Source organism: Nematolebias whitei, chromosome 1 (genome assembly GCF_014905685.2).
Source record: "Nematolebias whitei isolate Nwh7 chromosome 1, NemWhi1, whole genome shotgun sequence".
NCBI classification, from domain to species: Eukaryota; Metazoa; Chordata; class Actinopteri; order Cyprinodontiformes; family Rivulidae; genus Nematolebias; species Nematolebias whitei.
The window spans coordinates 49,027,130-49,048,648 of NC_056498.1; the positions used below are offsets into that span (position 1 = coordinate 49,027,130).

The 21,519-nt window shown below is 44.7% G+C and overlaps 2 protein-coding genes across 2 annotated transcripts in view; both read left to right on the forward strand.

Annotated features, from left to right (window-relative positions):
- The window catches only part of lyst (lysosomal trafficking regulator), a 77,103-nt gene extending 72,528 nt beyond the window's left edge, over positions 1-4,575 (forward strand). Inside the window, exons 44-52 of the mRNA XM_037678125.1 lie at positions 258-485; positions 575-764; positions 836-972; positions 1,106-1,204; positions 2,122-2,261; positions 2,341-2,438; positions 2,548-2,704; positions 3,988-4,059; positions 4,132-4,575. Coding sequence (XP_037534053.1) covers positions 258-485; positions 575-764; positions 836-972; positions 1,106-1,204; positions 2,122-2,261; positions 2,341-2,438; positions 2,548-2,704; positions 3,988-4,059; positions 4,132-4,270 — 1,260 coding nt within the window. The 3' untranslated portion in view covers positions 4,271-4,575. The remainder of the gene's footprint in view (positions 1-257; positions 486-574; positions 765-835; positions 973-1,105; positions 1,205-2,121; positions 2,262-2,340; positions 2,439-2,547; positions 2,705-3,987; positions 4,060-4,131) is intronic.
- Positions 4,576-7,709: 3,134 nt separating this feature from the next.
- LOC119417654 (guanine nucleotide-binding protein G(I)/G(S)/G(O) subunit gamma-4) lies at positions 7,710-18,325 on the forward strand. Its single transcript, XM_037684913.1, has 3 exons — positions 7,710-7,841; positions 12,536-12,641; positions 18,013-18,325. Exons 2-3 carry the CDS (start codon positions 12,543-12,545, stop codon positions 18,139-18,141), a joined length of 228 nt encoding a protein of 75 aa, XP_037540841.1. The 5' UTR covers positions 7,710-7,841; positions 12,536-12,542; the 3' UTR covers positions 18,142-18,325.
- The last annotated feature ends 3,194 nt before the right edge of the window (positions 18,326-21,519 follow it).

Here is a 21,519-nt window from a genome sequence, read left to right on the forward strand (position 1 = left end):
GATTTTTGCTAACATTCTGCTGATTTTTGCTAACATTCTGCTGATTTCAGGCCTTGGCTTGTGTCATGCTGCTTTTACTTTTTGGGTAACATTATTTTCCTTTTAGCTTTTAACTAGCATTTGGCTACTTTTTTTTGCTTCTGTTTTACCTTCAACTCAGTTTTAGCATCTTTCAACAGATCCTTAGCGCTCAGCGTTCACTTCATTGTCGCTGGAAATGCAGTTTTATTTTTTTATTTCTTCATTGAACCTTTCAGACATATTTTGGCATGGACGTATCGGCTGTAGAAGACCCGGTCCAGCGACGGGCCCTGGAGACGATGATTAAAACCTACGGTCAGACACCCAGGCAGCTCTTCAACGCCTCCCACGCCAGCAGGGCGGCCCCCAAACTCATGATGGAGGGGGAGCTGCCGGCAGCCATGGGGCTCCTGGTTCAGCTGGCCTTCAGAGAAAGAGAACAGGCGAAGGAGATCGTCTGCCCGGTAGTTTGCTCCCCGTCAGCCCGCTGAGCCCTGATCGTTCTCCATCTGTGAAAAGCTCGGCCGCTCACCTGATGTTTCTTTTCCCGCAGAGCCCACTGCCTTGGATCAAAGGTCTGAAGTGGGGCGAGTACGTGGGCTCGCCCTCTGCTCCGGACCCCGTGGTGTGTTTCAGTCAGCCCCACGGGGAGCGGTTCGGATCCCTGCTGGCTCTGCCGACTCGAGCCATCTGCGGACTGTCCCGCAACTTCTGCCTCATGATGATCTACAGCAAGGAGCAAGGTACGAAGGCCAGAGGTTCAAAGATCTGCCGACGTCCTGCCGGAAACATTAAACCTTCTCTGTTCTCGAAGGTGTGCGCAGCATGCACAGCACCGACATCCAGTGGTCGGCCATCTTGAGCTGGGGCTACGCGGACAACATTTTACGGCTGAAGAGCAAGCAGAGCGAGCCGCCCATCAACTTCATCCAGTGCTCCCAGCTCCACCAGGTAACAAGCCTCCCACCTGGTGGAACAATCAAGAGCGTACTGTGGCTAAAATAACCTGTGTCCTCTCATCTGCGTTACACAACCACCCGAGAGCTAAAGGTTCTGATTTCCTGCGTCCAACTCCCCCCCCCAGGTGACCAGCTGCGCCTGGGTGCCCGATGGCTGCCAGCTATTTACAGGCAGCAAGTGTGGAGTCATCACCGCCTACAGCAACCGCTTCACCAGCGCCGCGGTAGGTTTCCATGGCGACGTCCCCTTCTAACCTTCCCGCCTCCACGCGAGCACCCATCCCTCCTCCCCCTCCTCCCCCTCTCCAGGCAGCCTCGCTGTGCTCAAAAGCTCGGCTTCATTAGTCACATCACAGCTGCCCTCGAAACGCGTTCCCACTGAGCCCGGGAGTGGGACCAGGAGGTCCAGGCGTCAGAGGGGCCGTCAAACTTTGATGGCTTCTTGATGCGACGCAGACATTTCCTGCTTCTTCGTGTCTGAAGAGTTTTTAGAGCAAAACACTCGCATGAGACTGATTCTGTGCTGTAGCCAAAATATCTCATGAACCGCTGGATGGATTTTATTCAAACCTTCAGTGAGTAATCATTAGACGTACCTCTACAACTGATTAACCTTTGAAGTCGGCCCTGTTCAAGATGGCCGCCACGTCAACTTAGAGATCTGTCTTTCTTAATGTTAGGAAGCACAACAATAATTATAATCAGGTTTACAGATATTTTGTTGCAGCTGGAGCTGAGTGTCGTTCATAACTCATACTCTTTGAGGTATCCATCTATGAGAGCTTTGCTGAAAGCATTAACTGTCTGTTAGCAAAATATCTCAAGAGCCACTGGATGAATTTTAATAAAACTTTCAGTAATTGATCATTGTCTGGACCTTTATAACTGATTAAACTTTGAAGCTTAAGATGGCCGTCAGTTAATTGATTTTGGAAAAACAAGAAATAAAAGGTTATGACTTAAGTTTGTTGTGGTAGTAGCTGAGCATCCCGCCTTGAGACTGTACAAAGTGCAATTATTAAAGTTTGACTAAAACGGCTGCAACTTTGTCATTTCTGGTGATCTTGGTTTCAAACTGGCATCTGGTGAAGGAAATTGTTTTTATTTTATTCTGAAAGTATTTGTGTTCCTCCTTCCACAGCCGTCTGAGATGGAGGTGGAGTCCCAGGTTCACCTGTACGGACACACAGGTGAGGTCACCGGCCTGTTCGTCTGCAAACCGTACAGCATCCTCATCAGTGTCAGCGACGACGGCACCTGCATCCTCTGGGACCTGAACAGGTCGGGGTCCAGGAGACTTGAAGCAGAATAAAAACCACCGCACTTGGTTTGGTTTCTCAACTTCCTTTCTTGTTTTCAGACTCTGTTATGTTCAGAGCCTCACGGGCCACAAAAGTCCCGTGACGGCCGTCTCTGCCAGCGAGACCACGGGAGACATCGCGACGGTTTGTGACTCTGGTGAGGGTTCGCTCCGCAGCGCCGCGGTTATTTGTGCTGCGTGTTAACGTAGCAGACGTGCGTTCAGGTCCGTGCTGAGAGTCCTGTTTTGGTGTGTGTGTGCGCGCAGAGGCGGGCGGCAGCGACCTTCGCTTGTGGACGGTGAACGGCGACCTGATCGGACACGTCCATTGCAGGGAGACCATCTGCTCCGTGGCGTTCTCCAACCAGCCAGAGGGCGTCTCTGTCAACGTCATCGCTGGAGGTCTGGAGAACGGTGTCGTCAGGTAACGAGAAACTGAGCGATAAATCAATTAATCAATTAATCACATGATAAATGAAAATGATCGACCTCGTTTTCATTTATCGGCTTTATCGTTTCTTCGTGTCTCTCTCGTTCTACTGAAGACAATGGATGACAAAAAGAAGCTGAGAACTTGTTTACTGATTTTTTTATTAAAACTTTGTGTGAAAAACTCTATGCTAAAGAGCTCAAGCCACACCGAGCGTCCGCCATTTTGAGAACCAAATAAAGGAACAAGAGACGGCCCATGTCACGTCAAGGGGCCGCCCTCACATTTTTCTTAAAGACGCGCTGCTCGTTCCCTCACTACCCATCCTTCAGTTCAAACAGTCTTATACTGCCATCTGGTGGTCGAAAAAGGTACTACACTCAAAACAAATTAACCATTTCTTCTTAAATTTGACATTATTGTCAAATTTCAGACAGTAGAGAAGGTGGGTCTGTGATCTGAAGATCACCGGTTCAAGCCCCGGTACCGACGACATCAAAAATGTGGGTGGGGTAGGTGAAACACCCTCATTCGCCCCACTCTGGGCCCATGAGCAAGGCCCTTAACCCCCATCTGCTCCCTAAACAGGTGTCTCTTGAAAATGAGTTCTTGTGACTCAATGAGACTACCTGGATAAATAAAGGGTAAATGAAAAAAAATAAAACATTTGTTTATCGCAATAATTTATGAGACAATCGCCCAGCAAAGTTATCATGACAGGTCTAACTGTGCATGTATACGTGTGTATAGTTGTCCCTCGATACTTCGCGGTTCGACTTTCGCAGACTCGCTCTTTTGCAGGTGTTTTCACCGTAACATTGCACATGACACATGATTGGCTGATTGATGGAAGGCGACCAACCAGAGCATTGTGCTGAGGGACAGACAGGCCATCGGGAGCACCGTGACATTTCCTGGTGGCCTGGCCGGCTCGATGATCGCCAAGGAGCCCCCTCCTTTCTCTTTCTGAGGATGTCTATCACAGCAGAAACTAGTTTTACACACAGAGCTCAAATTTGATGTGGTTATAGATGAGAACATTCCCCATCACATACTGAATCCAAATCAAAAATCCAAGATGGCCACCATAGATTTAAAAAAAAAAAGACCATAACTTGTGAGCTGAAATGTATGTTGGTAGCTGAGAGCGAACCCCAACACGTAGTTCTGTCAAATCGTCGTTTAAAATGTTCGCGACGTGACAGTCCCCGTCAAAGTTTCTCCAGGAACTTTCTAGTTATTAACATTGTTGTGTTTTTTTCTGCAACTGCTTTCAGGCTGTGGAGCACCTGGGATCTGAAACCGATCAGGGAGATCACGTTCCCCAAGTCCAACAAACCCATCATCAGGTATGTCAGCCGCTCGACAGATTATTTCCCCGCACTGATGACGGTGACGACTTCCTCTCCTGTCGTTCTCAGCCTGACGTACTCGTGCGACGGACACCACCTCTACACGGCCAACAGCGACGGCACCGTGATGGCGTGGTGCCGACGGGACCAGCAGCGCATGAAGCTGCCCATGTTCTACTCCTTCCTGAGCAGCTACGCTGCCGGCTGACCTCCCCCCTCCCCTCTGCTCCTGCCTGCACTGACGGGGAGGACTCGACCTCCCTGAACGCACCGGACCGTAAACGATGCCTTCTCCCGCTCCCAGCGTTAAGAGAATAAATCAAAAGTGTTACATGTAAATAGAAATATATTTATAAACAATGTGAAGTCGAATGTCGGAGGAATGGAGGCCGAGGCTGCAACAGACACTTTCTACAAAACTTTGTTTCATGTTCGTCTTGAGTTTTTTTCTCTCTCGTCTTTTTTATTTTTGTTGCTCGAAGCTGCTATCCTCTGGCCAAAGTCCAGAACGTGTGGCGAAGATAAAACCCCGTGTCTCGCCTCGGGTCTCCTGCAGCGAGACGCCGCGGTAGCTTCTGTCAGCGAGACGTCCCGCTCGTCTCGCCTGAACACGGGAGTCACGGCCTCGAGGAGGGACAGCGGGGGGGAGGAGGGGGACGGGTTGAATCGTGCTGCCTGTTGTTCCGTCCTACTTCTGCATGTTAGGACGACGCTGACCCGGACCGCCTGCCTAAACGCAGATCGTCTTTTCCTCTGAACCGTTCGGCTGCTTCAAGCTACTCGTTGCAAAGTCGTGACACGGGACCAAAAAAAATTCTACAGAAGTTTGTATTTAAAATAAAAATTTCTAGCCTGACACAAACTCCCGCGTCTGTTTATTTACGATGTGGCAAGATGGGCCGAAACTTTTCGACCTATAAGTTTTGTAAATATTTGAAGGCTGAACCCCGAACGTCTTCTCCGAGACCCGTCTGGTTCCACCGTTTTCATTACTACGACCTGCCTAACCCGGATCAATGACCCGAGCTTCCATTTTCGGCTGATTCAGCCGAGTGCACACCCAAAAACCTTTCAAACCGCACAGCTTGGCATCGTTTCTTTGCAACGAGTAGCTGAAAATGTAAGAAACGCCGAAGAAGGCAACTGTTCTGTTCAGGGTGGTGAATGTCCCGTCGGGTCTTTCTGCACTGATGAGGTTCTTCAGGATCACCTACAAGGAGTCGACCGGTTTCATTTCCCCACCCGATCCCGAACGGTCCGAGCACCTTTTCGTTACGTTCCCATCGAACTCGCTGCACTTTGTTCGGCCGTTAGGAGTCAGACGTTCGTCCGAAGCACTTCCTTTGATTTCAGAACGTTCTCTCGATTCGGTTCCTCTAACAAGTCCGACCCAGAAAGCGAAAGTTTTACAACAGGAAGTTCGGCCGAACGCAGCCTGAAGAAGAGTCTCGTGCTGGTTTGTCTTTGAGAAAGGGAACTTTTCTGATCATATTCTTTTTGTTTATGTTTCTGTGACTTGTCCTCGTCTCCCTGGACTCTCAGAAAAGATGTTTCCGTCTTCTTGTCCTTAACTCATTTCCTCCGTGAAACTTATAAATATTTTGTTATCGCATTGAAAACAGCAAAGAGGCCGAGCGAAAATGTGATTATTTATTATCTGTTATTAACTTAAGCTATGCATAATTTAAGATGGTTTACTTGTTTTTGATTGTTTTGACCGATTGATGAGTTTTTTTTGTTTTTGGTTGTAAATATGTGTTATATGGACAAACGAACCAGGTGAAAGTATATTATAAATGCACACAGCTATATAAATATTTGAAGAAATGTTACTAGTGTGCTATTTTTTGTGTGTGGGGAAAAGATGCGTTCAGGGACACACAAAGTAAGAAGAAAAGGTGTGTTCAGGGACACACAAAGTAAGAAGAAATCCTGTTATTTCTGGGGAACAGAAGGGAAATATGATAAAAAATAAAAATGTCTGTGTTCCTGTGGAAACTACTGAGGAACTCCAGTTTGGGTTCCCAACATCCAGAAACGAGTGAGGATCACTGACTGGACCGAGCGGTGCTGAAGAAGGGGACACTTCTTTATACAGAAAATGTTTGGCTTTAGACGCCATTTTTTCTGAGAAGTCATCGAAATACAAATGAGCGTTCATCGAACATGAACAGGCCGATTGTAGAAGAGTTAAAAACACAAACAAATCAAGTTCTGTAACTTTTAGCTATCGTTTTAATAATTTAAGAATGCATTTTACTATCCGCTTGTGTTCTGCTTCTGTTAGCATCTAGCTAGTGCAATGCTACTTTTAGTTTTAAGCTAGCCGTTTGCTACTTTTAGCTTATTTAGATTTGCCTACGTAAAATTTTAATTGATGTAATTTAGCTTTTAGCTAGCTCTTTGCTAGAATTGTATTTGCTTAGCACTTTGCTATTTTGAGCTTTGGTGAGTGTTTTGCTATATTTAGCTAGCCTTTTGCTACTTGCTCTAGTTAACCTTTTCCTACTTTTAGATTTTAGACCTTTTAGCAAGCTTTAATATGTAACCAGCCTTGTGCTACTTTGAGCTTTTATCGTTTTACAGTATTAAGCTAGCATTTTGCTATTTTGTCATTTCAACTACCATTTAGCTACTTTTAGCTTCTAGCTAGGGTTTTACTCCATTTAACTTTTTCTACTTTTATATTTCAGTTAGTGCTTTGCTAGTTTAGCCTTACACTATTTTTGTTTACATTCTTAAATAGACTTGTATTTATTTAGTCAATCTTTAGCGTCATAGCTAGCGTACTGCTACGTTTAGCTTCCAGCTACTTTGTTTTGCGCCTTTTCGCTAGTGCTTTGGTACTTTTGGTTAGTATGTTGCTATTTTAACTTTAAATTAGCATTTTGCTGCTTTCAACTAGCCTTTAGCTATTTTTTTTAGCTTCCAACTACTTTTTGGTTAATTTATTTTGCTCCTTTTAGCTAGCTCTTTGCTTTTAACTTTTAGCAAGTAGATCTGTCAAGTTCAAGCTAACAGCTACTTTTGGCTAATGTTTTCTTTTCAGCTAATCTTTCGCTACTTGTGATGTTATGGAGTTATTTGGTAATTAGCTTTAATGACCCCGTTTCAGATATATTCATGTCTTTCGATTTGAATAAAACATTTTTCTGTTTAACACATAAATCAACAAAAACTTCTGGTTAGCTTCAGTTTACTGAAGTTTCTGTGTCGGACATCTTTGATCAGATGAAATCTGTCCCAAGATTTATGTCTTTCTGGTGTTAAATGCGGGATTCCTCCTTACTTTAGGGACAGCTGCAGCGGGGAGGACCCGGTGATGTCAAAGCTGATGTAATATAAATGAAATGGGGAAGCCTGGAGAAAATCTCTGGAGCAGCGAATTAAAATAAACAAAATACATTTTTTTTAAAAAAGCAGCGTCTAATTTAACGACCGCGGTGCGTTCACGGCCGGCTCGTTCATCAGACACACGCCGTGACTCGTCGCCGCTGCAGCTCCTGGTTCTCTCTGATCGAGTCCCCCCCCCCCGGTCTGTGGATCTCGGCGTCACTCTGAGGTTTCCCCCCCTGCTGCTCGCACGTCTCCGGCTTCGCCTGGATCTCTCCGACCAGAACGTCAGGATCTTCCTCCACTTCGGGCCAAAAGGCGAAGCTGGGATTTCCTCTAATTAGATTATATTTTTTAATTTGGAAGATCCAATCCGTCTCGTGCGCGCGCGCGCGTGTGTTGGGTGGAGTCAGCCCGGATCTCTCCAAATTGGAAGAACCGTTCAGGTAGGTCGGAGGCTGCTGCCTGCACAATATAAATCATCTTCATCTTCCTCTTCCTCCGAGCTGCGCCCATAGATGTTTTTTATTTTCATGGGAGGTTTGGTGCGTTCAAGTCCGGCCAGGGCCGCAGCTCGTCTCCACCGACTCGTTTCATTTAAGCAAAAATAAATAAAACGCGATCAGATTCAGGACCGAGGATCGACCTGGATCCAGAAGGCCTGGGAGCTTCCTGCCAGGGTGGGATTTAAAAAATGGAAACTGGTTTCACAGATGCTAAAATAAAAACAATTAAAAAAAAATAAATAAATACATAAGGGGGTGGGGGGTGTTGAAGATACAGTAAATGCAACATAGTGTTCCGCGTTGGTCAGAAATGATTCGGCTGGAAAATTCCTCAAATTGCTTAAAAAGCAAAAAAAAAAAAAGATAAATTTGCCAAATTATTAAAAAAAACAAAAAGGCCTACATTGTAATATATGAACTGTGTAAGAAGTGTTGAAGCTCCTGCTGGTGGCTCATTGTGGTCGCCATGGTAACCACACACCTGTGTCTTTCTGTTGGTGGGAGGCAGACTCACTAACGCAGACTGAAAAGTAAGCCTCAAACGAACGATCGTTGTGCGAAAACTTTGAGTCGGATCTTAAAAATTCTCAAGGCGTAAGCGGCAGAAGGCTCTGACGGTCACGTATGATTTTTAAAAAATTGTTTCTACTATTTTTAAAATTATTTTATGCTTTTTTACGTTACTATAGTTTATGTAGATGGTACAAGTTAAAACCATCGTTCACTTCCTGTTTCCAAGAGAGTATTTGTAGCTAAAATATCTAGAAGTCTAGACGCTTGTATAAGCTCGGTCTCTTCATTCTGAGAGGGTTTGAGAGAAAATTGTATGTTCTACAGCTGAGAGAAACATGCTGGATGAAAAGGCATGAATAGCTACCCAGTTTTTATTTATGATTTTTATTTTGTACTCAAAGTTCTAGAAGTTAGACGCGTTTTTTTGCAAATGTTACAAACGTTTTAGACGTTAGGGCGTGGCATCGACTGTCAGTTGATTGTTCTGCGGAAAATCCTGTGAAAATCATCAAATTTCAGCTGTGACTGCGTAAAAACCATTAAAAAAAAAGATCAAAATGTTGGTTCAGACACGTAACGTCCGCTGTTCTGTGACTTATTTAAACTTTACAAGATGTTCCAAGTGTGAAGGACCAGTTCGCTGTAGAGCTCCAGAAAGAGCTCAATTTTCTCATGTCTTTTGTCAAAATCCCACTGATGGCCATTGTTTTGTTTCTTTTATTTCACTGCATTTCATCGAGCTGTTCGTTTTATGTGTCAAAGCTGCATCAAACAGCTACAGGTCAGGATTTTTTAACTGAATGCTAATAAGGGTGCTTCCATTCTAATTCACTGGTAGTTTTAAATATTATCATAAAACGTCAGGAAAATATTTCACATCTTCTAATGAAGGACGTCTGAGGTCACCTCTGTTTGTTGGTCCTTAGAAAAAGTTGCTTGGATGCGAAGCACGGGCAGATTTGTTCCTGATTCCTAAGAAGTTAATGGTTTCTGAAGGTCGGGTCTCTGGTTGATCTGTTGCAACAGTTTTACCTGATGACGCCGGACACAGACATCTGCGTATTAATTAATACACCTTGGACTGTGTCGAATCTTAGACTGCAAGCTCGACCAACCAATACTGTTGGAAACATCCCAGTATGAAGGAGTTGGTACCAGTCCAAACTACACATTTGTGGCCTAGCAGGTACTCACAAAACTTTTGGCCCGTTTCATGACAAAAAAACTAAAGTTTCATTGAGCTATGGTTCTTGGGTGGATGAAGGCGCCGGTTTGCACAATCCATACTTTGGACTTTACCACCCTGCTCTTGTGAGAGGACTAGTCCCTGACTAGTCTCCACCTAAGGACCTTTTGGTCACTCCTAAATACCTTGCTTAAAGTTCCTTGAAGCTGCTTTCATGCGAGCATCTTAGATTAATCCCTCAGCCTTTTCTTGCCTCAGATGCAAACTTGGCAAACACTTCAACTAAACATCTGTAATAAAAGTTTAAACAGCTGAAGTTCTGACACAGCTCCTGGTTTTAGCCGTTCTGCCACTGCATCAATCTTTTTGGGATCAGTAGAAATCCAAGCAGCTGACATAACTTGCCCTAAATAATGTCCTTGCACTTCGCCAGCGTTGTCTTCAATCCTTCCTTCTCATGGTGGTCCAAAACAGGATCCAGATACTTGAGATTGTCATCCACTGTAGAAGAAAATCCATCAGCAATGTTGGTCCCTAAACATTTGTGCGCCATTGGAATGTTCTAAACATACGATAGGGTGCCGAGAGACGGGACATGTAGAAGGACAGCAAGACCGTTGTGAGATGTGTGGTACGACGAGTGAGATGGGGGTGGGACTACATCAGGGTAATCATGTTTGCAGATGACACTGTGATGTGCAGAGAGTAGGAGGACAAGAGCTTGGAGAAGTGGAGGTACGCTCTGGAAAGAAAATGAAAGTCGGAGAGAGAGTGGGAGACAGGTGGAGCGACGAAGCTGCAAGAAGTGGAGTTGTTGAAGGCCTGTCCGGCCTGTCTCCAGACTCCCATTTGTTTCCAAACTACTGGAGAAAATAGTTGAGTCCCAGTGGAAGTGCTTCCTGGAGAATCACGCCATCTTAGAGCTATTCCAATCTGTCTTTAAACCTCTCCACAGCACTGAAACTGCCCTACTGAAGGTTTTAATGACATTTTAGTATCCACAGCTACTGGTGATTCTGTGCTGCTTGTCCTATTGGACCTCACAGCTGCCTTTGACACCATCGACCATGAGATCCTCATTGCTAGGTTGGAGCAGTGGGTGGGCATCACAGGGTCAGCCCTCAATTGGTTCAGATCGTACCTCACTGACAGATCCTTTTGTGTCTCCATCAAGGATTTTAGTTCTGCAGTGACAGAGCTTAAATGAGGGGTTCCGCAGGGGTCCATCCTGGGTCCCCATCTATTCTCTTTATACCTGCTGCCACTTGGTGCTATTTTCCGGAAACACAACATACCCTTTCACTTCTATGCCAACGACTGTCAAATTTACTTCCCCCTAAGACACAATGGTACATGCTCTATTCAACCGCTGCTCAACTGCCTGGCTGACATCAGGGACTGGGTGGCTTTAAATTTCTTAAGTTTCAATGAAAAGAAGTCTGAAGTCATGTTGTTCCCTCCCAATGACACAATCACAAACCACTGCATCGACATTTCCACTCTAGCCCTGTCAGAAAAACAAAGAGTCACTAATCTGGGAGTGATAATGGACCCTTCCCTGAAACTTAACAATCATGTAAACATGATTGTTAAATCATGTTTCTTCCAACTGAGGCGGCTGTCTAAACTGAAGCCCATATTGTCCAGAAAGAACCTGGAGACAGTAATACATGCATTCATTACATCTAGGCTTGATTACTGCAATTCACTCCTGTTTGGTATCAGTCAGACCTCTATAGCACGACTACAACTGGTCCAGAATGCAGCAGCCCAATTTGTAACCAGTACAGGCAAAAGATAGCACATTACACCAGTTTTGGCCTCACTGCACTGGTTATCGGTTCACCTTCGAATCCAGTTCAAAATACTCCTATGTCTACAAATCGCTGAACAGTCCCCCCCCACCCCACCCCACCCATCTCTCTGATCTGCTGCAACCGTATGTCCCACCACGCTCCCTGAGGTCAGCGGACCAGTTGCTCCTCACAGTTCCAGGAACTCGTCTTAAGCGCAGAGGTGACAGGGCCTTCTCTGTAGCAGGACCAAGACTTTGGAACGAGTTACCTCTGCTTGTCAGACAGGCCCCCTCCCTCTCGGTTTTCAAATCCGTTTAAAAACCCACTAATATTCAGTAGCTTTCAACACCAGAGGATGTGTTTTGAACCTGTATGCTCCACACTGGTTTGTCGTCATTATCTGCATCGTTTTTATGTCTATATTCTGATTTACTTCATTTTGTATATTGCTTTGTGTGTTGTCTGTTGTTCTGTCTGTACAGCACTTTGGTTGGCCTTGTCGCTGTTTTAAGTGCTTTATAAATAAAATGGTATGGTATGGTATGGTAAGGTGGACGTGTTTGAGTATCCGAGGCGAACGGGAAGGTTTGCAAGATGATATTTGGTCTAACAAGCTGTTCGCTTATGTCCCCCATCGTTGAGGGATTTGAATAATGAACATTAGTAGTTTTCTAGATAAGTGACAGGATTTTGACTTGGCAGTCCAATTTTCTATAGTGAACATTTTATGTCTAGAAGTAGCCACACATGAAAATGGAAGTTGGTACCTCACTTTTTGCTAAGTTCTCATGCTCATAACGTGCACGGATGGACTGAGAGTATTTCCCAGTCCACATTTTTCGCTCTGGAACTGGGGGACAACAAAAAGACAGGAGGAGCTGGAGGTTTCAGGTTTTCATTGGACCTGAGGAACAGTGGACAAATTAGACACAAGACGTTGAACGTGAGCTGCCAGGGAGGAGGTCCAGAGGAAGATGCTGGGTGGATGAGCAGATGATTGGCTGTGGAGGCCCTTAAACAAACAGACCGACAAACACCAAACGTTTACTTTGAAAACCTGCAGCGCATCGGCACGTTTTGTGTTTTTAAAAAGGGTCGCAGGCTCAGCGTTTAACGTGGTGTTCTCTGTCTCGTCACAGGAGCGCCATGAAGGACGGCATCGCCAACAACAGCACGGCCAGCATCTCCCAAGCCAGGAAAGCTGTGGAGCAGCTGAAGATGGAGGCCTGCATGGACAGAATAAAGGTACACGGGTTTCACAGAAATGACCAGAGCCAATGAGCCAAACACGCACTCCCGAGTTCCAGCATCCACGATATTTTAACAAGGATTAAAGAGCTATAACGCTACACCTCAATTTTTTAAGTTAAGATGATCTTAACTAAAAATTCTGACCAGAAAGGAAAAAAATACGTGTTTGTTTTTGTGCAACACCAACTTCACAACTTAAATAGTTGTTCCTCTTAATGCATTTGTGTCCACAACAAGCTGGGCATCATCGTCGAATGAGTTGCATCATGTTTTGATCGTTTGTCTTCACAGCTCAGCCTCGGCGAATGACAAACTCCTTCTTGTGAAGTGCTCACTGGTTTTTCATCTCTAGACTCGCTGCGGAGTCTCAAACTGCAGCTCTGCCGCTGACGAGCTCGTAAATACGAGCCGATGGTCCCGGACGTGTTGATATCGGGAACGTCCACGCAGGACAGCAAGCAGCTGATCTAACCGCCGACATATTCTGCCACATATTTGTGTCTGTTTTGACACGTCTGAGGTCGAGGAGGGCTGCGTTTAGTTTGTGTTTTGCGAGTTTCCAGATTGCACCGAGAGTAAGATGACGAGATCCAAACTGTTCCGTCTTACGTCCCATATGGAGAGCAGAAAGAGCAGACTGCCGGATCCCAGACTTTTGTTTTTCGTCTGAAACGGCAACGACTGGGACGACGGTGTTTTACACGACAGCACATGCAGACTATAGCCCCGCCGATTTAATTCATAAAAGCAGGTTTTTCTCGTCTGATCTTTCTTTGGAGCCAAAGTTTTGCTCCTTTGTGAGCACAGGAACGCCTGCAGGTTCTAGACTCACCTGGTCCAGTTCTTTCTGGTTCCTCTATCTCCATAATACAGGTTTGACTGAGATCCTTGTTTGTTTGTGCAGTCAACAACTGAGACGACTTACACCCCCCGCTGTCCTTTGGTCAGAAGGTTCCAGGTTTTATAACTGAGGCATTGTGGGTCATTTTGACCCAAGGGCAGCAGGAGGGTTAGTGTTGTCACCCAGTTCTGTCTGCGACCAGCGAGCCGCACGGCCACATTTAAAAAAAATCATAGCCTGTTTTAGTGTGCACCTCGTTTTGTTGCCCACGTGTCACCCGCCCTAGACGTTTACGATGTAATCTACCGGAGTGCACACAGATTTAGACGAGTTTTATCAGTTGAACGTTGAGAGGCATTCTGCAGACTCCCTCGTGAACCAGTCGCAGATAAGAAGTTTCTTCAAATACTTATTTGAGCTGAGCTGTGACCATTATGTTGGGTCATTAAGGCTTCCCAACCCTGGTCCCTGAAGAACACCATCCTCCATTTTTTAGTTTCTATGCTCCAACACACCTGATTCAGTGATTTAATTACTTCATCAAGTTCTGCCAAAGCCCGTTAATCATCCATTCATTCAAATCAGCTGTGTAAAAGCAGAGAAACATCTAAAACATTCAGTTTGGTGTTCCTCAAGGACCATTGTTGGGAACCACTGCATTAAGGTGCTGATGTCACCTCTTAAATACATGAAATGCATGAATTGTAAATCTTAATTCTTCCCACTTGAGCCACAAAAAGCGTTTTGTTTCTTCCTTACACCACCCGGCACTGACTCCAGATCCTCTAACATGAAGTTTTAGTGCGAGCGCCAACGTTTTTGCCTTGAAAAGCAGCGAAAACACGTTTTCTACTATTAAATAGGATGAGCCTGTGATGTGTTTGTGTGCCTGACATGTTAGCAAAATGTCTCGTTTTGTTTAAACTTCCAGAATTTATTGGATTCACTCAATGAGTCGAACCAATTCAAGATGGCTGCTGCAGCGTATCAACCTAACACAGAAACGGCTGCAACTCGGTCAGATTTACAGACGTTGAGCTAAAACCTGGTGTGATCCCTAACACACGCCCAGCATGTTTGTTAATCGAGCAGATTTTTTACTTGAACTTCTAGTTTAAATTTATTTCATGAAAGGTGATTGGAGTTTAAACCTCCAGCATTAAGGCGGCGGGCGACATGCAAACCTCTAAGCATTCATTATCAAATGAAAAACACAAACAGGAAGTTCTGACGATGAAATAAGCAGGAATGAGTAAATGTTTCACTTTTAGATCAACAGCAACTGATTTTTTTATTCTTTAAACAGAAACGGCGTGCAGCGCAGCTGTGAGGACGTCTTTGTCTTTCGGAAGAAGGCCGGAAAAAAAAGTTAAAGAGCAACAGCGAACTTGTCATGCATGGCCGCCTCGCTGCACAGTTCTGTTCGTTTTCTGCTCCAGCTGTCACCAAATCGTTCCAGATGATGGTTTCAGATTATCCATGCTGCCGATAAAAACTGAACGACCTCGAGTGGTCGGTTGGTGCTCGGAGAATGCGTTGTGAATGACTCTCAGCTACTACCACGCCAAGTTTTAGATCAATTTCTGTAAAATGTACTGACTTATACCCATTTCTGTGTAGGCTAATGGTAAGCAGAGGCAAACATGATGGTGAATCTGCAGCCAAATCTGAGTTCCACTGAAGTCTGTCCAGTGCTTTATGAGATGTTTTGCTAACACAGGGTTAACTCCGTCTTGTCGAAGCTCCAAAATTCATGGTTGAAACCTGTGCCTTTGTGTAAAAAAAAAAAAAAATCTCTGCAAAAAGAAGTTGAGAACTTGTTTACTGATTTTTTTTATTTAAAGCTTTGTGTGAAAAATGCTGAAGAGCTCAAACGACAAGCGTCTGTCATTTTGAGAACCGAAGAGAGACAGCCCATGTCACGTCAAGGGGCCTCCCTCCCATTTTTCTTAAAGAGAGGCACTGCTCCTCCCTCACTATCCATCCTTCAGTTCTGTCTTATACTGCCATCCGGTGGTCAAAAAAAGGTACTGCACTCAAAACAAATCAACATTTCTGCTTAAATTTGACAATAATTATTAATTATTGTCAAATTTCAAACGATATTATCGTTTATCGCAATGATTTCTGAGACAATTAATCGCCCAGCAAAATTTGTTGTCGTGACAGGCCTGACTGTAGCAGCCATCTTGAAATGGGTTGACTCCAGACTTATCAGTTACTTTCTGAGAGATTCATTAAAATCCATTCAGTGGTTCATCAAATATTTTGCTAACAGACTGACAAAGTTGACGCCACTTTCAGCGGTGGGTGATAACGACTTGTTCTGATGAGGGGTGAGCGTGTGTCAGCGACCCGGGCAGTCTCTGGGCTGCCGATTGGATGATCGCCTCGCCCTTGTTAATTACTCAATCAGCTGGAGGGACGTGATCTGTGTTAATTAGACGGTTCTGCCTCCGCCCCGGGGCTGCTGGGTAATTAAATCAGTCAGAACCAACAGTCTGAGCAGAACCTCGCTTTGTCCTGAGGGGGCGTTTGCTCTCGGCACAACATCTCCCTGCAGGTTATCATTATCGCCCGCCGCTGAAGGAGAAAGGGTGAGGATGTTTGTGCATCTGTCTGTTAGCAAAATATCTCATAAAGCAATGGACAGATTTTAATGAAACTCTCAGGAAGCAATCATCAGGTTGGCAAAGTAATTTAAAATAATTTATTTTAAATAAAAATTCTGTGCCGATCGTGCGGCTCATCCATCAATCAGTCAACTGTGTCATGTCCAATCCTATTTTGAAAAACCACGATAGAGCGAATCCGCGATAAATAAATCGTGGAGTAGCGATGGACTACTGTACTCCGGTTTCCTCCCACAGAACAAAAACACGGATGTTCAGTCAAACGGTGATCCTAAATTCACCCTAAATGTGAGAGTTGGTGTCCAAAGGTCGTTTGTCTCTGTGACCGGATTAAGTGGATACAGGAAACGAATGAACAAAGGATTAACAGACGTGTTTATTTCGGGTTTAATAATGGAAGTGCACGTTTTAATCTGGGATTGCTTTGTGTGTTTTTCATTTAATTAAACGCAGGAAACGTGGGTGATCGTGTAATTACAACACACACTTCAGGTGCTCTTCATTGTGCTGGACTTCAATTGTTAACCCTAGTTTTGTCTGTTAGCGAAATATCTCAACAAGTTTAGAAAATAACCACTGGATGTTGATCGAAGTGTCTTTAACTTTAGGAGTCAGCCTAATTTAAAATGGCTGCCACAGCTAGTTGAACTTATGTGATGCAGAAACCATAATAAATCAGTCGGTTTCACAGATATTGAGCTCAAATTTGGCATCGCAGTAGCTGAGAGTCATCCTCAACACAAACTGCAAGGGCTAACAAATCGCTGGAGATCTTTGACTAAATGTTTGTCATGCAAGGCGAGTGATATGCTTTCCTTAAATGGCTGCTAATGTTTTAATTTATCTTTTTAATGCAGAGCTTGTCTTTGTGAAACTGTAGTAAATTTACCAAAAACCCAAAGATTTTTTTTCAATGATTATCACTAACTCTTAATCCTTTTTACCTAAAGACCGATGGCGCTCCGTCTCCATCGCTAATCGAGAAATCTCTGCCTCTGATGGAAATGTGCTTTAGTTTGAGCTCTCATGTTCGCCTCTTCAGACGTGTTTACGCCGATGAACGGTAACCTGGGTTCTGTGTCGGGTTCTCCTGGGAGCAGCGGTGGGTGAGGTGAAGCGGCAGGCGGGAGATCAGATGGCGACGTCCTCCATGTTTTTCTCTGGGCCGTCTCTGTCCCTCTGCAGCAGCTGCTCTTCTCTCGTCTGATCCCAGGTGGAAGTCTGCGCTTGCACATGAACTTATCCTCTGCTGTGGAATTGCTATTCCAAAAGACTCAAAATTAAACTTTTTTATTCCATCCATCCATCCATCATCTTCCGCTTGTTTCGAAGTCGGTTCGCAGGGACAGCAGCTTGAGCAGGGAGGTCCAGACATCTCTTTCCACAGCCACCTCTTCTAGGAGGACCCCAAGGCGTTCCCAGGATAACCGAGAGCTGTATGTAGTCTCTTCAGCGTGTCCGAGGTCTTCCCGGGGTCTCTTCCCAGTCGGACATGCCCAAAGCACCTCCCTGGTGAGGCGCCCAGGAAGCATCCTTACCAGATGCCTGAACCACCTCAACTGGCTCCTCTTGATGTGGAGGAGCAGCGGTTCTACTCCGAGTCTCTCCTGATAACTGAACGTCTCACCCTGTCTCTAAGGGAGAGTCCAGCTACCCTGCAGAAGAAACTCATTTCAACCGTCTTTATCCACAATCTCATTCTTTCAGTCACTACCCAGAGTTTGTGACCATAAAACGGTCTGTTCCTTATCCAGTCAACATCAGTGTCTTACAGGGGTAGCTTGGACCCGATAAAGATGCAGTTTCGTTGTCTTAAGATCAGACAAACCCCTTAAATCTTTTGATGAATGTCCAGATCATCTAATCTTTTCCTTTATCTGTAACGTTTCAGGTTTCCAAAGCAGCTGCAGACCTGATGGCGTACTGCGACGCCCACATACGAGAGGACCCCCTCATCGTGCCCGTCCCTGCCTCCGAGAACCCTTTCCGGGAGAAGAAGTTCTTCTGCACCATCCTCTGATGACGCCGCCGGCCGAGCGGTCTGGGTGCAGGCATGGCGTTGCCTGGCTTCTCTGTCTTCACCACACCTGAAGCTCCTGGCCGACAGGCGTTGAGTTGAGTTTTGCCCGGTGGACACTCTGTTGTTGGTCAGCTCGGTCCTGGTGGCTGAAGGTTTTGGGGGAGTCGGCCACCAAAGCGGCCACCCAGTGAGCGTGTCATGTCTTGTTAAATAGGTTTGTTATTGCTTTGTTATTAGAGAACAGCCTTGTTCAATGCTTAATGAGATGAGAGATTACTTTCCCTTTTTATTCCCTTTTCTTGTGCTAGATCCTAACTTGCCTCAGGAAACAGAAATTTGTCTAAACTTTGAAAAAAAACCAACCGTATTAATTACTTTCTTATCCTAAAGTGCTGTTTATTTGAGGTTATTCGAGTTTGACCGTTTGCAGCGACGCCTCCTTCAGTGGTGGTTTTCCTGCAGGATCGCCAACAATCACTCTGCTCGTTTGGTCCGATTAAAGCCCGGAGACAGAACCTTTATCTCGCATGATGAATAATTTCAGTTGCACTCCGAACAAGAAGGATGAGGCTTCACATCCACTTCTACCAGTAATGAAACGAACCAGGGGAACGTCTTCAAGGACAAACAGCAATCGAGTCAAGAATTATTTATGAATCTGTCTCTTCCAATGCCACCTTAAAGGTACTCATTGCAAACTTTGAAATCCAACGTATAAAAAGTTTATCTTGGACTATATCAAGTGGTGCAGTTTGAAAGAGTTTACTCCGGTAGTTTTCCAGATGCATTGATATGCAGTCCTGACATGCAAGTACGTACTTAAGGTACGTTGAAAGTCACCTGGAAGCTTGAGTAACGCGATTGACGCACATTAGGCTGGCTGTAGTCTGCGTAGTTAAACAAATATGCTGGAATCGAAACAAGCGTACGGTCTAAGAGAAGACATTTAGGTGGAAACAGAAGAGCAAATCTGCCGCTAGAGAAAAAAGAAACGAGTAAAGCTTGCAAGACCTCTGTTCTCGCTCATGTGGTTGTGTGGCGTTCTTTTTCGCATGGACTTGTTCTACCCCGAGAGAAACTGCAGCACCCGACAGGCAAACAAACAACGCAGATAACACGGTTGGCAAAGTGGGTTTATTTTCAGTTGATGATGGAGGAGTTGGAGGAAGGGCTGGTATTTCTGTTGCTAACCAAGTAGAAGCGCTAATTTGCGAATCTGTCACGAAGACGCCGCCGCTGTTTCTGGCAGCCGCCTGTGCCTCTGCGCTGTCTCCTCCAGGCACAAAAATGGTCCAACCTCCTTCCAGGAGTTCTCTAGCTGTATCGACCGTAAAGGTGGATGCACGTTCTAACAGCCTCGGCCAGCTGCTCCTCAGCGGAGTTAATTCAGCCGCTTCATCGTGTAAACACGCCCACGAAGTTCTGACCAATCACACAATACCCCCGCAAGGAAAAAGTTCTACCAGGACATCGTGCACCGAACAGATTCTTGGAAACCATATGAGAACAAAAGCTATTTTTGTCACGCAACCACGTCAGAGAGAACAGATTTCTTGCTGTCTTGCAGAGGATAAATCAGTCTTAAGACGGCTGTCAGTAGTTGCTGACAGCCGTTCACAAATTTTGCTTGGGACTTTTTAATTCAAGGACACTTTAACTGTCTAGAGAAAAATGTTTCTTATTTTTTTATTTTTAGGCGGTCTACATGACTTGGCAATGGGTACCTTTAACGCAGCTTGAGTGATTTACTTCCATTTTACTTTTTTCTTTAGTGAATTGTGTGAAGCTGCCAACCAGAGGTGTTTTGTTTTCTCCATTATCCCTCAAAGTTTTTGTTTCCTGAGCCTGATTCCTCTCTGCCTGTCCCAGACTGAATGAACGGCGAGGCCTTTGACATTTAAGCCGACCCCGAGGGCCTGCATGTTTCTCCGCTCCTGTTTTTGGACAGCTTCCTCTCTTTCTGAGGGCCTGTCGGTCTTTTAGAGTGTACAGTACGTTCCAGTGCCAACGTCTTATAACAGCGGCGTGGTCCTCACGCCGATGGTCCCGCAGCCTTTTACCCTTTCTTTCTTTTTTTGATGAAAAAGCACAGCGTTCAAACCTTTCCTTTACATGGTAGTTGACTAGCTTTTTGCTAATTTTTACGATGACTTGTTATAATCGTTCTTAATAATGTTATTATCAGTAGTAATATCTAATATTTGTTGCATAGCACTGACAGCTACATGACGTGAAGTGCTAACGAGCTTGTATGATACTTAGACAAAGTCATTTATTTATAAGTCATGCAATTATTGATACCGTCTATGTATTTTTAAAAGAATGCAGCGATTGTTTACACTGTTCTGATCTCTGTGGTGGTTTGAGCATTTTTAAATTTTCCTCCCTCCTGATACTTGAATCAAAGCAGTAACCATTCTCTTGATACTGGACTTGAACAAACTATAGTTAAATTACAACCCCCAGTTCCGCCAACGTTGGGACATTGTGTAAAACGTAAATGAAAACAGAATGCAGTCATTTGAACACCTCGCAAACACACATTTTGTTCATCGTGGAACATGGCATCAAAGGTTAAAACTAAGAAATTTTACCATTTTTCAGAAAAAGTAAGGTCATTTTGAAATTTATGGCAGCAACAAATCTAAATAAAAATGAGCCAGAGGAAACAAAAGGCTGTAAAATAAGTTGTATGAATAAAAACAAAAAACAGCTGGAAGAGGATTTTATAACTAATTTGCTTAATTGGAATCAAGTCAATAAGAGGACTGGATATAAAGAGCGAGTTTTAGAGGCTGAATCTCTTAGAAGTAAAGATGGGCAGAGGTTCAGCAGTCTATGAAAAACTGTAAAAAATAGAGGAATAATTTCAGAATAGAAAATAATCTGTAGAAATCTCTAAGCTCAAGGGACGAGGCTGGACGTCAACATTGGATGGTCGTGATCTTCCGGCCCTCGGGGGCCACTGCATTAAAACCAGGTCTGGTTCTGTTCTGGGTTCAGGAACACTTCCACACATCATTATTCTGTAAACACAGTTCACACATGCTGTTTAAAGCTCTATCAGGCAAAAAGGAAGCCAGATGTGAACACCATCCAGAACCTGTGCCGTCTTCTCTGGACCAAAGCTAATTAGAATGGACTGAGGCAAAGTCCAGAACTGTTCTGAGGTCAGACGGATTAAAATTTTTATTATTTTTGGGAACCACCTAGTTACTAATTAGGGGAAAGACTATCCAGCCTGGTATCAGCTCACAGTTCAAAACCTGCTTCTCTAAAGGTATAGGGGTGCATTAGTGCCACTGCCATGGGCAGCTTACACATCTGGAAAGGCTTTAATTCAGAAAATTGTCAACAGGTTTTAGAACATTATCTGCT